Source organism: Adiantum capillus-veneris, chromosome 1 (genome assembly GCF_014529385.1).
Source record: "Adiantum capillus-veneris isolate H3 chromosome 1, ASM1452938v2, whole genome shotgun sequence".
NCBI lineage: Eukaryota > Viridiplantae > Streptophyta > Polypodiopsida > Polypodiales > Pteridaceae > Adiantum > Adiantum capillus-veneris.
The window spans coordinates 94,063,871-94,079,632 of NC_140931.1; the positions used below are offsets into that span (position 1 = coordinate 94,063,871).

The 15,762-nt window shown below is 43.7% G+C and overlaps 1 protein-coding gene across 1 annotated transcript in view; it reads right to left on the reverse strand.

Annotated features, from left to right (window-relative positions):
- LOC147465203 (OPA3-like protein) overlaps positions 1 to 9,653 on the reverse strand; it is an 81,397-nt gene extending 71,744 nt beyond the window's left edge. The window contains exon 1 of the mRNA XM_086518841.1: positions 9,416 to 9,653. Within this exon, the coding sequence (XP_086374967.1) occupies positions 9,416 to 9,544 (129 nt within the window). The 5' untranslated portion in view covers positions 9,545 to 9,653. The remainder of the gene's footprint in view (positions 1 to 9,415) is intronic.
- Between the last annotated feature and the right edge of the window lie 6,109 nt (positions 9,654 to 15,762).

The following is a 15,762-nucleotide window of genomic DNA, read 5'->3' on the forward strand; positions in this document are numbered from 1 at the left end:
CCTGAACAGGTTTTGGCACATAATGATACGAAGAAAGGTAAAGTCCGAAGGCGGTTCTTGGTTAAGTTCAAGAACTTTCCTGCATTTGATGCGAAGTGGATGGAGGAGGAGGACCTAGCAGATACTCCTCGGATTGTGAAACTTTACGTCAATGTTTTGGTTTAGCATAGTCTACTCCAAACGGAACCCAGAATTCAACTTGGCCGGAGATTTGGTGCAGTGGGATGCACAAGAGGGGAGTCACTCCACTCCCTTGTCAACAAATGCCTCGATTTTGATACTAAAGTCACTGATGTCTCTTTGAGCTTCAGGGATACTGATAGCTGACAGTATTCTGCTGGATGACTTTATGAAATGGAATTCCTGATAATGATATTGATTTGTTCTTGACTTCTTGTGAGTGCAGGAACTGATAGCCGAAATGACTGCAGCATTTTGGTCTGATTGATCTCGAATAGACATGGTTGCAATAGGGGTTAGTCAATCGGACATCGATGAGGTCCCGATTGGACCTAGATGTGATTGCTAGCTACATTGCCGATAAACCATGGTCTAAGATCCGAATGAATGTTGAATGTCATGTGATGTCCTGTGATGTCTGGTGATGTCGTGTGATGTGATTGTCGATTTTGTACATGTGCTAGATGTGTTCCTAGTACGTACGTACTAACAGTCAGTGTCTGCTAAGACGGTTTATGGCTTTTGTCGGTTTTGCAAGCGTAATCGCGATCGATTACAATGCTTTCAAGAGGGGGGTATGTCACAAAGTGATGACGTGGCGAACAGCAGAAACCCTAATTTTTGAAAATCGCGGAGGCTGAAAAAAAAAATTGAAAAATGATGAGCGACGCGAATTTTGCTCTTTTTAATAAAAAAAGAGAAAAGACTCTCTAAGAGAGAGAGAGAGAGAGAACTGATGCTTTTTATTTTAAAAGCTTTTGGGGCTCTGCTTTTGGGCATCCCTTGTATCTTTAAATAAGTGGTGAGGGCTTCACTTCTCAGAGCATCTGGACGCAGAGTCTGAGAGTGAAACCCTAACCGCTCTCTTGTACTTTGATGATTGATTAATACAAAAAGAAATACCGAAAGGGGCACCAGTCTTTGGGGCCAATATCTCTAGGCACGAAACTCCGCCGGGCCAGTGCAAATCTATTGTGATCTGTGAATTGTTTTGAAGTGGTTATTTGGTGCTGTCGCGGTTGATTCTTGACTTGGAGTGTCCAAGTCTGTTACACCAGATGCCCTGAGTTATGAGGCCCTGCCTGCATATTTAAAGATTACAAGGGATGCTAAAAGCAGAGCCCAAAAGCTGAAAATCAAAAGCTCTTCATAAAGCAAAAAGGGGCTTCTCTCTCAAGCCATACTTGGCCAAAAAGAATAAAGCAAAGTTTTTTTTTTAAGCTCTCTCTTTCTAACTCCTTGCGTAGATAATCCCACGCTGCCAAAAACTGCCCACGCAAAACACAAAAGCCCTCGCTCAGCCAATCTGTACAGCTCCGTGAATCGCGGAAAGTGTTGTATAGCAAGCCAGATCATCATTTTGTGTAAGATGCAACCGCAGCCAGATTTTCTCACGCCAAGGCTGTGTGTGTGTACTGGGCACGCCACGTCACTGGGTTGTGACAGAAGTAACATCAAGAATCTATTCAAAGACTTGTTACACGACGAGCCATTGCCGTTTTGGAGTTGGTTCACACCGACCTTTGTGGACCTATGCAGACTACTTCGCTCGGCAAGGCTCTCTATTTCATGTTGATCGTGGACGATTTCAGCCGCTTTACTTGGGTATATTTTCTACAGCACAAGTATGAGACATTTGGCCTCTTCAAGAATTGGCATTCTCTTGTGGAGAAGGAGAGCAATCAAGTGTTGAAGACTATTCAATCGGACAAACGTGGACAATTTAGCTCCAAAGCATTTATTCAATTTTGTATAGACAATGGCATCAAGTGAATGCTTGTGAATACCGGATCCCCTTCAGAGAATGGAGTTGTGGAGCGGAAGAATAGGACAATCATAGAAATGGAACAGACCATGCTTAAGCATCCACACTTGCCAAAGTCCTTATGGGCAACGGCAGTTGCAACAACAGTTCATACCATGAACCAATCTCTAACCTCTTCAATTCCAAGCAAGACCCTGTTCAAAGCTTATTTTGGTAAGAAGCCCGACGTCTCCCTCTTTCGGATCTTTGGAAGCGATACATATGTGTCACAAATGGGTGACATGGCATGCTCCTGGAAACACCACACATGCTTGCAACAAGCTACAGGCCCCTAAAACGCGCAAACAGGCTGACGTGGCGGTTCCGGATTTTCCACCGCTTTTCACGCTGACAGTGTTAACGTGGCCTGTCGTACGGATTTCAGCTTTTTACGCTGACAAAGCTGTACGGAATTCCTGATTTTCCGCTGGCTGAATTTTGGGACAGCTTTTGAGCCAGTTGATTTATTTTAAGAAGCTTTTAAAATTGACAGCTTTTGGGGCTCTCCTTTTGGGCATCCCTTGTAACCAATCAATAAGTGGTTAGGCCCTCACTTCTCAGAGCATCTGGACCAAAGTCTGAGAGTGAGCACCTACCCACTCTCGTATTTTTAATGTCTCACGTTCCGCCCCGTTCCCCCTCGTTTTGGAACACCATTCCGGTTACGCCCTGTTCTGGAACGGTGTTCCGTTCTCGACTCTGTTTCGGGAACAGGACTCGTCCGGAACACCGTTTCGGAACATTTGGGCTGCGTTCCGCCCATTCCCTATTACACTGCCTAGCAAATACTCCTTAGATTGTGAACCTTTACCTTGAAGCATTCGGTTTAGCATAGTCTACTCCGATAGAACCCCGATTCAACATGGGTGAATCTAGTGCAGCGGGCTTGCACAAGAGGGGAGTCAGTCCACTCCTTTGTCAACGGATTACCCCGATTTTTGATATAGAGTACACTGATGTCCCTTTGGGTTTCAGGGATACTGCTGGGCTAACAGTATTCTGCCGAATGACTTTATGAACTAGAATTTCCGAAAATGATACTGATTGATTTGTACTTGACTTGTTTGAGTGCGAGAACGGATAGACAAAATGACTGCATCATTTCGATCTCATTAATCTCTATAGACATGATTGCAATATGGATTGGTTAATCGGGCATCTGTGAGGTCCCGACTGGATCTAGATGCGATTGCTAAATACGTTGCCGATTAATCATGGTATGAGATTTGGAATGATTTTTGAATGTGATTTGTCATGTAATGTCTTGTGATGTCAAGTGATGTCCTTTGATGTGACTGTCAATTGGTACATGTGCTAGATGTGTTGTTCCTAGTGCGTCGGTACTAGCACTCAGTGTCTGCTAAGACAGTTTATGGCCTCTATCTGTTTTGCAGGCGTAATCGTAGGCGATTACAATGCTTTCAAGAGGGGGGTATGTCACAAATGAGTAACGTGGCATGCTCCTGGACACACCACACAGGCTGGCAGCAGGATACAGGCCGTAAAATGCGGAGACAAGCTGACGTGGCAGTTCCGGATTTTCCACCACTTTTCACGCTCACAGTGCTGACATGGCCTACTGTACGGATTTCCGCTTTTTACGATGACAAAGCTGTACGGAATTCTTGATTTTGCGCTGGCTGAACTTTGGGACAGCTTTTGAGCCAGTTGTTTTATTTTAAGAAGCTTTTAAAATTGGTAGCTTTTGGGACTCTGCTTTTGGGCGTCCCTTGTAACCAATAAATAAGTGGTTATGCCCTCACTTCTCAGAGCATCTGGACGCAGAGTCTGAGAGTGAGCACCTACCCACTGTCTTGTACTTTTAACACAGATTAATACAAAAAGAAATACCGAAAGGGGCGTCAGTCTTTGGGGCCAACATCTCTAGGCAAACAACTACGTCGGGTCGTGTTGACTCAAGTGTGAATTGTGAACTGTTTTGAAGTGAATCTCTGTTGTGTCGCGGTAGAATCTTGACTTGGAGTGTCCAAGTTTGTTACATATGTCCATGTTGTCACAAATTGCTGACGTGTCAAAGCCTTGAAGAAGGGAGCCAACTTGCAGATGTCGGCCGAGGGGCCTAAACCCTAAGAAGAACAAGTAACAGAAGAAGAAGTCCTACCAACTTATGGGGACCCGTCCGATGGGGCCCCAAGTGACATAAAGAATTTAAATAGATTTTAAGCAAGACCCACACACACAAGAAAAACTAATGACGTGGCAGATTTTCGAAAATTGCGTTGGCATGATGACGTGGCAGGCTATACGGATTTTCGCATTTTGCGATGGCTGATGACGTGGCAACTGTACGGATTTCTGTAAATTACGCTGGCAGCTTTTTGGCTTTGCTTTCGGACCAGAAGCTTTTGAGTTTGAAAGCTTTTTATTGTAAACTGCTTTTGGGGCCTAGGGCCTTTAAATATGAGGTTAGGGCTCATTCTGGCATGCTTCCTCGAGAAGGTGCAGACTCTGGAGTACCGGCTTCTACAGTGTTGATGCAATATAAAGAAATATCGAAAGGGGCGCCAAGGTTTGGGGCCAATACTCTCTGGGGTGGAATTTTGCCACTCCGTGTCGCGTGTCGTCTCTCTCTTTCAGCTTCAGCTGTTATTGAAGTGCTAAAAGTCTGTTCAGTCTTTTCTTTTCTATTGGCACTTGGTGCCTGTCTTGTGACACATGTACCGAAGGAGCAAAAGTTTGACCCCAAGTCCAAGAGGATGTATTTGTCGGCATACATACTCCTTCAGAGGGATATCTACTTTATGATCCAAAGGATAAGGATGTTTGTACTCAACCATGAATTTGTGTTCAACGAGTTTTTACCTTTAGAGGGGGGACTTCCGCTCCCAAGTCTTCCACGAAGATCCCTCATTTGCCGCTACTTGGAGACCCAGAATATGTGTTGCCTCTTAATGAACCCTCTTCTCCAACCCCTTTCCCTTAAGGCTGCAAAGGAGAATGCACCCATTTCACATGATGCACATGACGACGGTTCTCATCATAGTGCAGAGTTAGAGCCGGATATACCAATAGCTCCTCCCCCGGGGAGCACGTTAGACAAGTTACCGAAGTGGCTATTGGAGACTTTGCGAGATGCAACGACTTCAGATTTTCCACCTGACTGGCGTGAAGCCGGTACTACACAAAGATCTTAATGACTTCGATTTGCTGAGGTAGATGGGACTTTATTACAGGTGAAATGTACTTTGATGTCGACAGTGATCAAGGACACAGATCCTTTGACAGTTGAGGAGGCGCTTTCACAACCGAAGTGGAAGTTGGCCATGCAGATAGAACTTGATTCCTTAAAAAAGAACGACCCTTGGGAGTTGGTTCCGCGGCTTTGCAAGCAGAAGGTGATTGGTGTCGAATGGGTCTACAATACCAAGTACAAATATGATGGTTCTATGAACAAGCACAAGGCAAGGCTAACTACCAAGGGCTTCTCCCAGAAACCTGGTGTGGATTATGATGAGACCTTTGCACCGATTGCGAAGATGGCGACCATACGATTGGTTTTTACCCTTGCTGCCTTTTTCGGGTGCCCGGTGTTTCAAATGGATTTTGTTTCGGCATTTCTCAATGGTGACTTAGAGGAGGAGGTGTATGTAGAGCAACCTCCAAGGTTCGAGGATCCAGATTTCACAGACATGGTTTGTAGGTTGCTAAAGGCTCTCTATGGCATGAAGCAAACCCCTCGAGCGTGGTACTAGAAGATAAGAGTCTTTCTTTCCTACGACGCTCCTTTGCAATCTTTTGCAAACCCAAATTTATACATTTACCGTGAGGGAGGATTGGTGACACTTGTTATCCTCTATGTGGACGATCTTGTGATTACACGTAGCCATGTTGAGCACATCCGCAGTACTATGGAGACCTTGGCTAAGGAGTTTGAGATGACAGATCTCGGCTTGCTTCACTACTTTCTTGGATTGGTGGAGATATGGCAAACAATGAAGGCATCTTTCTCTCTCAGGAGCGGTATATCCAAGAGTTGCATTTGGTATGACTGAGTGTAAACCTATCTCAACCCCTATGTATCCCAACCAAAAAATGTCACAATATGACCCCCCAAATGTAGGAGATGCTACATAATATCGGAAACTAGTCAATTCTCTTATTTGGGTTCTCAACAACCGGTTTGATGTCAATTTCCCAATGGAACTTCTCAGTTCTTTCACGCAGAGACCCACCGAATCACATTTGGAGCGGACTCTTCGGTCTCTACAGTATTTAAAGGCGACCAAGTCATTAGGCATTCACTATGCAGCAAGAGATACAGACTCCAAGATCATTCTACGAGGATGGAGTGATTCAGATTGGGGTGGAGATTCAGATAAACGAGGTCAACTATAGGTTACACCTTTTCTTTTGGAGCAGTTTCATGGAGCAACAAGAAACAGCCTACAGTTTCCTTATCTTCCACAAAGGCAGAGTGCATGGTTGTTTGCGAGTCAGTGTGGTTATAGAGGCTAACTTTGGGAGATGGGATTTCCCCAGCACACACATCATGTACTCTGACAACCAGAGTTGTATAGCCATTGCGAGAAATACGGTGTTCCATGCCTAAACCAAGCATATAGATTCAGTACCATTTTGTTTGTGAGAAGACCAAAAATGGCTCTATCCGACTAGAGTACATCCCGACTTCGAATAACCCTGTTGATATCTTCACCAAACCTCTATCTTCTCATGCTAGCTCCCTAGGACTTGTTTGTCATCCAGGAGCTGAGGGGGTGTTAAGAGTTCAGATTCTTATCATCGAGATTCTTGTCCGATGATGGCTCCAATATCTCCGAGGAGCAGATTAGGGAGTGAGGTTTGTTTTGTTGTTGTGCCCTGCTGTATTGACGCACCTTTCTCGGCAATGCACTCCATGGTGTTGCTCACCCCGTAGGCTGGCATAAGGCAAGGATCCTGTTGCTAGGGTTTCCCGAGGTCAGAGTCTCGATTCTTCTGCAGTTGTGTTCTAAATATGTATGTCAGGTCACTTTTAGTGAATTTATATATTTATTAGCAATTTAGCCAATTTTTTGGAATCGTTGGGTTTTTCAGGCAAGTAGGGCAATTTTCCAATTGCCCTATATATGCAGACCTCCCCCCTGGTAGTTTTGGCATATTGTTCAGTGCAAAGATCCACGTTTTAGGCTCTCTCTCTCTCTCTCTCTCTCTCTCTCTCTCTCTCTCTCTCTCTCTCTCTCTCTCTCTCTCTCTCTCGCGCGCATTTTATCCCAACGATCTCTCTTCCTCTTGCTAGCGCTCTCTTTCCCCACCGTGTACACACCTCTACGGTGTGACATTGTGTCATGAGGCTGTGGCAACCACTAACCTTAATTGTTGATTTCTTTCCCTTAATTTTTAATTAATTTTTGGGAGCCTCTTTTTGAAGTCACAAATGACCGGACATTATGTGGCCAGTGTGAAATAGCCGACGTCCAAGAGTTTCACTCGCAGTCGAGAAAGCAGGTCGCCCCAAAGATGGTCGGGCCAGCCGGCATTGAAATCTGAGCAGTAAGAGGGTGTCTAGGCTCACTTCAAAGTCATTTAGGCCCCTCGCTACACTTTAGAAGTCGGTGGATACTAGAAATTTAGCTCAGAAGAGGCAAAGTGGACACATGCTAGCTCCAGGTGATTTTTCCAGAATTGCTCGAAGAGGGGACGCCCATTTTGAGAGGGGGCTAATTTTAGCTCTACAAGTGAACTTGAGTGCGTGAGTAGTGGGTGCAGGTGATCACAGCTTTAATGAAAAGCTTACCTTCTCCCTTGTCTTATGTAGTGCTATGATTCCGCTCTCTCGCGTCTCTCTCTCCCTTTGAATACAGAATCGTAATGCCCAGCTCAAGGGCTTTCCATTTGTATGCACAGTTGTGTGGGTTCATGAGCGTATGCCGACACAAGAGCCTCTTGTCCAAGTACTGGATTAGCTAATTGCTAATTCCCCACAGGTACATGTGAGATCGGAGAGATTTCACGCAAGAAATCTTGTTGGATTCAAAGGGCAACTAGCCCTACAAGTGCAGGAGTACGAGGGCTTGATACGGATATGACCGGCACGCGAAACGGAGCCCAAAACAATAAAATACAGCTTGCTGTGTATTTTTGCAAGTTTAGGGTTTTGACCTTAATTGATCCCTAGTACCCCCAAGGAGCTTCGGGGAAGCAATGGAATCGTTGTACAGGTGATCTTGTGCATTTCCGAGACCAAAAAACAGAGGATTCAGTGTGCAGCAGATTCTCGCCAGGCTTGGAAAAGTACTCATATGTGCCGGGGAAGTCATCTTTTGCATGGGGAATTTATCTGTAAAGCCTCCTACTGCGGTTATGCTACCAAAATTGGGCTAGAGTATGCCATTTTCAGCCCGGCAAAAGCGGGACAGCTCGTAGGAACTACAAGTTATCTCCCAAGTTTTATAACAATAAAGAAATGCCAAAAGGGGCGCCAATTTTTGGGGCCTACAAGGTGTCATTGTCTGATTGGTAGCACTCTAGCTGCCAAGCCGTAATTTGTTTGAAGTGTTAATTCCAGTCACAGGTTTATTTGTTAAAGTTCCTATGTGTCGTGAAAGCTAAAGTCTACCACCCTACGGGTCCGTTTCATGATTCCGTCACGGGGACAGAATCACTTTTTCCTTAAAGAGTGAGCCTTGGTTGGTTTGCGGCGAAGACACAAAGCACGGAAGCTTGGAATTACACTATGGCTCACAAGACAAACAACGCCAAAGAAGAGGGTTCCTCTTCACAGAATAGACACGTTGTTCCTCCTCCAGTGTTCGAGCGTCGCGAGAGTTCACGGGTATTTTTTGTTGATTTGATTGCTCCACAGGTCAAGGGTATATGATTGCAACTAGACGAGGATGCATTTAGGACACAGTGGTTGGCACTGTAAATGTGTTTTCTCGGTTGGTGCAAAATCCTAGGTTTATGAAATTTCTACAAGCGCCACCAATGTCACGACAGACAAGACAACTGTCTCATGCAATAGAGCCAGTTGAGGCTCAAGCGGAGGTCCCTTGTGCCTCTTAGCAAGACGGGGAGCACTCTCATGTTGCAGAGTCAATTGGAGCTCCAAGACAACCTCCTTCTGTCCACGAACAGGTGGTTAGGACGCCTATTCCACAAGCTTTGCCAATTCAACCAGCCACCTTTGCATTAAATGGACAGGAACCACTTTCCAAGCTATGCAAGAGGTTTTTCCACAACCCACGGTACATAGTTATGCGCCTGGAAACGTTATGACAAGTCTACAGATGCCTACATTTCGAAACACAGCCCTGTGTGTGAGTGTGTGTGTGTGTGTGTGTGTGTGTGTGTGTGTGTGTGTGTGTGTGTGTGTGTGTGTGAGAGAGAGAGAGAGAGAGAGAGAGAGAGAAGTCATGTTGTGATCCAGGCATGATCCCTTCCTTAAGAAAAGCAATGGCGACCTACTGTTACCTGTGCAAAGTTTTCAATGACTTTACGGAATCGCTCGTGGCGAGCAGCTTGAGCCTTGAGCCTAGCGGCAAGGGGTTTACTGAGAGTGCGGATTGCGAGAGTGCCGAGCTTAGCCAAGGGCAGGATCATGGTTCTAGAAAACAAAAAAGAAGGGTCTGTTGGCTCATCTCCAGCATCCTCTGCACGCCCGTCTTGTTCTTCTGTATATGTATAGCAGTCCCATTTCGTGGGGGTGAAGAAAAAGGAAATGGTTGCATTGTATGAGTGAACAACGTTCTCAGTTCGAACCTTCGCTATTGACAACCAACTTAGAGAGGTTTCACACTGCTACAGGGGCGTGACTGCAACAGCTCATCCGACGAAAAAGGAGATGCTTCCGGACCCAGAATTCCTCGGGCAGCCTCTCCTCCCCAAAAGATAATGATTTCCGCACACTTATCATCGCAAAATGGAAGAGAGGCTTGATCACAGGACCCCTCAGCATGAGCACCATTGAGCTAGCCATGGGATTTGTCGAAGAAAAGATGGTGAGTTTTATACATATTTGGTAGGGAGTGGGGTTGGAAGGGGAGCAGATTGCAAGCATGGTCATATCCGTGGTGGCTTACTAGCCAAGCCTTGATGAAGCATGGAACTCCTGGGAGCAATTGTGGATCGATGAATAAAGCTTGTGGAATAGTGTTGCATGTGATGGCTTTCTTAGAAAGGGAGACATTAACTAGTCATTGCCTTGTGGAGACATATACTTGACACTTGTGAAGTGGGTGGGAATCACTAGTGACCTTGGACGGAGGGGGGTTGTTGAAGGGAAATATATGGTCAATTAAGCATCATGGATATGGGTAGTTATGATTAATTGTTCATCAAGAGATTCATGTCAATCCATTTTACACTCATCAGGAAGGTCGTGGAAAACTTTTGATATGGGTGAGGTAGTGAGGGAACAATGTGAGATTGGAAATTAGGTAGGGTGGGCGTTGAAGTAAATCCGTGTATAGAAGATACACAAAGAGGGGAGAGGAGAGAAAGAAGGGAGGGAGGCATTGTTCGTAGAAGGCCTCCAAACAATAACAATGTAGGGTAAAGGGGCCAGGTTAGTGCCACCTAAGGTAGGTGACAAACTGTTGCCAGTATATTGCATTGTTTTCGAACTGAATGGGTACAATCTGAAGAGCGCAGCATCACCTACCTCCCGTAAAAATCACGTCACAAACATAGCTCTGACAGTGACACACGACAACGACCAAAAATTCATGTGTAACAAAAGTGGCCATGAGTAGGTTTCGCTGATTTTTGAAAAAATGTAGGAGGCCAGAATTGGACAAAGATGTCGTTATTTTAGAGGATCGAAACTCAAGCACCCCAAGAAATCTCGTAGGTGATGGGCGATGAGACGACGAGCAGCAAGGCAGGCAGCAGACCAAGGCGAAACATGATGTGCAAGAGCCGGTGGGCCAGGGTGGATCATGAAGGTGTCGCATGCAACTGGAGAGAAGAAATATTTTTTTAATCTTAACGTACATGCTTTGTAAGCACAAGTTGGTTGTGTGCACATTGGTTAGAGTATTGGACTCAAAGCCTATGTGCGGGCCGTGAGAGTTCGAAACCTGCAAAAGTTTAGAGGTTTTACTCCTCAAGCAAATCCAGCAGGGCCAAGGAATCGCTATAGATTATGGGCAATAATAGTCAAAACTTGCGAGTAGGACCCCCTGGTGTGGCCATGAATAGGAGGGCACACCAGAGGGTTTGATGTGACAGTGCTGCCAACAGGGCTTGAACCTTGATCCGACGGCCAAAATTTTAAGTTTCACTCTACTAACCACCTCACCAAGGGACCTTTTGTGTCCCAGTACTGAATCTTTAGCATCATAAAGCTAGGGGGACCAAGGGTCCCTTCACAGGGACCCAATTTTTTATTGGCCCCTTTACCTTACTTGCCATGTTTTGGTTTTCACGTGCGATTTTTTTTTTGGCAATTTCAAAAAACTGCAAATTTTTCCATAATCTAGTTATAATTTGTAAAAAGAGCATGCAAAGTTTTTGGGAAAAAACTTGTAATTTTCAATAGCCCAATGTTTCCCATTGGTACAGAAAAGTATTTTTTGGGAACACACAAGGGAGGGTGAGAGAGGGAGATTATTTCCATGTTTGCAGATAACCAAAACAAGAAGAAACTTTCATACAGATAGAGAGAGTTAAACTTTATAACTTGTCTATATATGCGTTTTCACCATAGTAAGGTATATGTAGCCTTTAACATGAGCTGAGTATGCATGTGTATATTTTGGGCCATATTTGTGCAGCTTAAAATAAATACTTATATATGATTTTTATTATCACTATATTAATTATTATAATCTTGACCTCTTAGCTACAAAGCAAGGAGGGTACTACACCTACTATCTAGACTCACTAAAAGCTGGTATATGTAATCTTGACCTCTTAGCTACAAAGCAAGGAGGGTACTACACCTACTATCGAGACTCACTAAAAGCTAGTATATGTTGATCGTAAGACCAAGCTCCAATAACATCTACTAGCCCCCTTGAATAGATTGAGCCTCCCCATCCCTTCCCTACCCAGTATTGCCTCCTACCCCATCAAGGTGGCATGTATGGACATAGAGAAACTCAATGAGTCTACCCTTTGAGGATAGAAATGGTTTTTAGTATAAAGTTCATGGGCATGGCATGCAAGGACTCTCCAAAACTCTAAGCGATTGAGACAAATTATCCCAATTAGGAGTTATCCAATACAATTGTTGGGGTGAAGGCGGGATGTGCCTTAACCCTAGAGACGAACACCTCAGATCTGGCTGCCCACTAACTTACTAACCCTATTCTTTCATAGATAAAAGAATAAGGGAGACTCGTCAATCTTCCATAGTAGAGTGACAAGCTCTACTTGGTGTTTGGGAGACGTCGTCTCCACAAACTTGATTCTAAGCATGCATAATACTTAACATTTGTGCACAAATAACAAAAAGAGAGTCTTAGAAGACAAAAACTTTGTTCATTTTAAACATTTGTACATTTGCTTCCTCTAGGAAAGCATTGTAAGCATTGACAAGGTTTAGGTTATCCTTAAATTTTATGCCTTGCATCCAATTAGAATCTTCAAAAGGATAGTTCTTAAACTTAATAAGATAATCTTACCGCCTCTTAATACCTTGTCTTTATGTCGGATAATGGACTTGGGCTACAGCACCTCTTCTTGGTCCTCGATCTTAGGTTGGTCTTTAATAGCTGGTTCTTGAGGTGGCTCTCCTTTGTAAGGCTTTAGTAGGCTCACATGAACAGCATTCTGTATGAGCCAATGATTGGGCAACTTGAGTTGATAGGCCATCTCATTGATTGGTCTAAGAATCTTGAAGGGACCATAGTACCTTTTTGCTAACTTAGCATAGTATTTTTGGTGTCCCGTAGGATTCTTGCCCGTGGTGTGCCTTAATCGAGCCTTGGGAAATTTAAGCAAAACCCAATCATTTTCTTTAAAGGCTTGGCCTCTTCTGTGCTTACAGCAGCAGCCTTTTGCCTTTGTTGTGAGATAGAGATAGCATCCTTAATCTTTTGGAAAGATTCTTGTAGGTCTCGGCTATACTCATCTGTAGCGAAGATCTTCCCGTGTACCTTAAGTAGCAGGGGACTTTTATATCTTCCCTCAATTACCTCGAATGGTGCTTTTCCCGTGGAAGTATGTACAATGTTATTGTAGACATACTCCACTAAGGGTAAGTACTTCTTCCAATGGCTTTTAGTAGATCAAGAATTGTTAGGTTAGCTATTTCACTTTGGCCATCCGTTTGCGGGTGATAGGCCGAAGAGAAGTTTAGCCTTGTCACTAAATTCTCAAAGAGACCCTTCCAGAAATTACTGGTCATTCTAGGATCTCTATCCGACACTATGGACATTGGCAAGCCATGGTACTTAAAGATTTGTGAAATGAAGAGGGTTTCCATTTGATGGGCTTTGATAGTCTTTTTGACAGGTATAAAATGAGCTTGGTTGCTGAACCTGTCTACTATCGTCCATATTCCCATATTCCCATGGATAGACTTGGGCAATCCAAAGATAAAATCCATGGATATGCTCTCCCATGGTGAATTAGGGATTGGCAATGGTTGAAGCAATCCAGGTTGCTTCCCTCTATCAAACTGCGTCTTTTGGCATACCACACATTTAGAAACATACTCTTGTACTTTTGCTTTCATGGTAGGCCAATAGAAATATGTTTCAATCCCTTTTAGGGTAGACTGAATCCCTCTATGTCCCGCATAAGGAGGAGCATGAGATTCATACATTACTTTCTCACGTAGTGAGTTAGTAACGCATAGTCTATTTCCATAGAGAAGATAACCATCTTGTAAAGTAAATGGTTCCTCTTTCTTCCCTAGTGCAAGGGCTGAAATCACATCTCTAAAATCGGGATCAATAGCATACTCATCTATCATAGAAGATAGATCATTGTGAGTTGCTATGGAAACCGTATTCACTCTTGGCCATCTTGAGAGTGCATCGGCTACTTGATTATGCTTGCCAGCAATGTGAGCCATATGAAAATCAAATTGCGAAAGGAATTTGCCCACCTCATTTGTTTGTCGAAGAGATTGGTCTGCGTCATAAAGTACTTAAGGCTTTGGTGATTCGTCCCGCCGCAGAATGAAAGGAGTCCCCAGTAAATAGTGCTTCCACGAATCTAAGGCATATAGAACTACGAGGAGTTCCTTTTCATATATGCCTAAAACTTGCTCAACAGGGTCGAGCCTTTGACTTTCATAGGCTATGTCGTGCCCTTCTTGGAGCAAAACAGCTCCAAGGCAATCACCACAAGCGTCACATTGGACCTCAAATGGCTTTGAGATCCGGTAGTGTAAGCACAGGTTGAGAGATAAGCTTTTCTTTAAGCTTTTCGAAAGCATTGTTCTCCTTGGTAGACCATGTATACCTAACATTTTTTTTTGTTAGGTCATGTAATGGTCCTACTATTAGTGATAACTTTTCTATGAAACGTCTATAGTATTCACACATACCTATAAACCTTCTTAGTTCATGAAGATTCCTTGGATTAGGCCTTCCTTTTATTACCTCTAGCTTTGATGGATCCATTTGGATGCCATCTTGAGAGATAATGTGACCTAAATAGTGAATCTCTTGTAAGAAAAAATCACTTTTCTTTCGATTAAGATAAAGTTTATTCTCTCGTAGAACTTGAAATATTACCTGGAGGTGTTGCTTGTGTTCATCTAATGAATTAGAGTAGATAATAATATCATCGAAGAACACTCCAATAAAAGTTTGGTGAGGCCTGAATAGCTTCTCCATCAAGTGGTTGAATGTGGCTGGTGCATTGGTCAAGCCAAAAGGCATGACTATATATTTGTAAAGACCAAATGTAGTGCAAAATGCGGTCTTTACAATGTCTTGATCAACTATCCTTATTTGATGGTAGCCACTTTTTAGGTCAATTCTACTAAAGTAGGTCGACCCTTGCAGCTTATCAAATAGGTCTTCTACCCGTGGAATGGGAAACCTATTTTTGAAAGTGATCCTATTTAGTGCTTATAGTCGACACACATACGATATGTGCCATCTTTCTTTTGCACTAATAGCACGGGTGAACAAAATGGAGATGAGCTAGGCCTAACCATGCCCTTCTCAACTAACTCATGCACTTGCCACATAATCTTCTCTTGTTGAGCTTGAGAAACTCTATAAGGAGGTTTGTTAAACGGTGAACTTCCTGGAAGAAGTTCAATTGCATGGTCATCATTGCCTTGTTTAGGAGGTAATTCACAAGGGATGTTGGCAATAAAAACATCTTGAAAGCCCTTGACAAAATTGGATAACTATAATTCTTTGTGTTTGTTTATATTTTCTTTTGCTAAAGCATTAGGTTCATTTTGAGAATCTTTAACAAAAATCATGTACACAGAAATAGAGCTCTTTATTGACTTATTGAAAGCTTGCGTATGTACAATGGGTATGGTGTTACCCAACTCCTTAGCATCTATGTACATATCTTTTTCCTAGAACCTAAATCCTTTCAGGGAATCTAACATTGGCAGCCATGCAATCAAACCATGGTGCCCCTAGTATTACATCCTCATGCTTGAGAGGAGAGATAAAGAAGTCCTCTTTGTCCACATAGCTTTTGACATGGAGCCTCAATTTCCCAATTAAGGGAGTGACTGAAGATTCTTTCCCCTTGAAAGCACCATCGGTGGGTAGGACATCTCCCATCTCATAGGCTTGGATGCCTAGCTTGGTGGCCAACTTTGTGGAGTCAAAGAGAATAAAAGCATCATGTTCTCTTACCTTTCCCCAAGCATGGCATAGAGGAGATCCTTT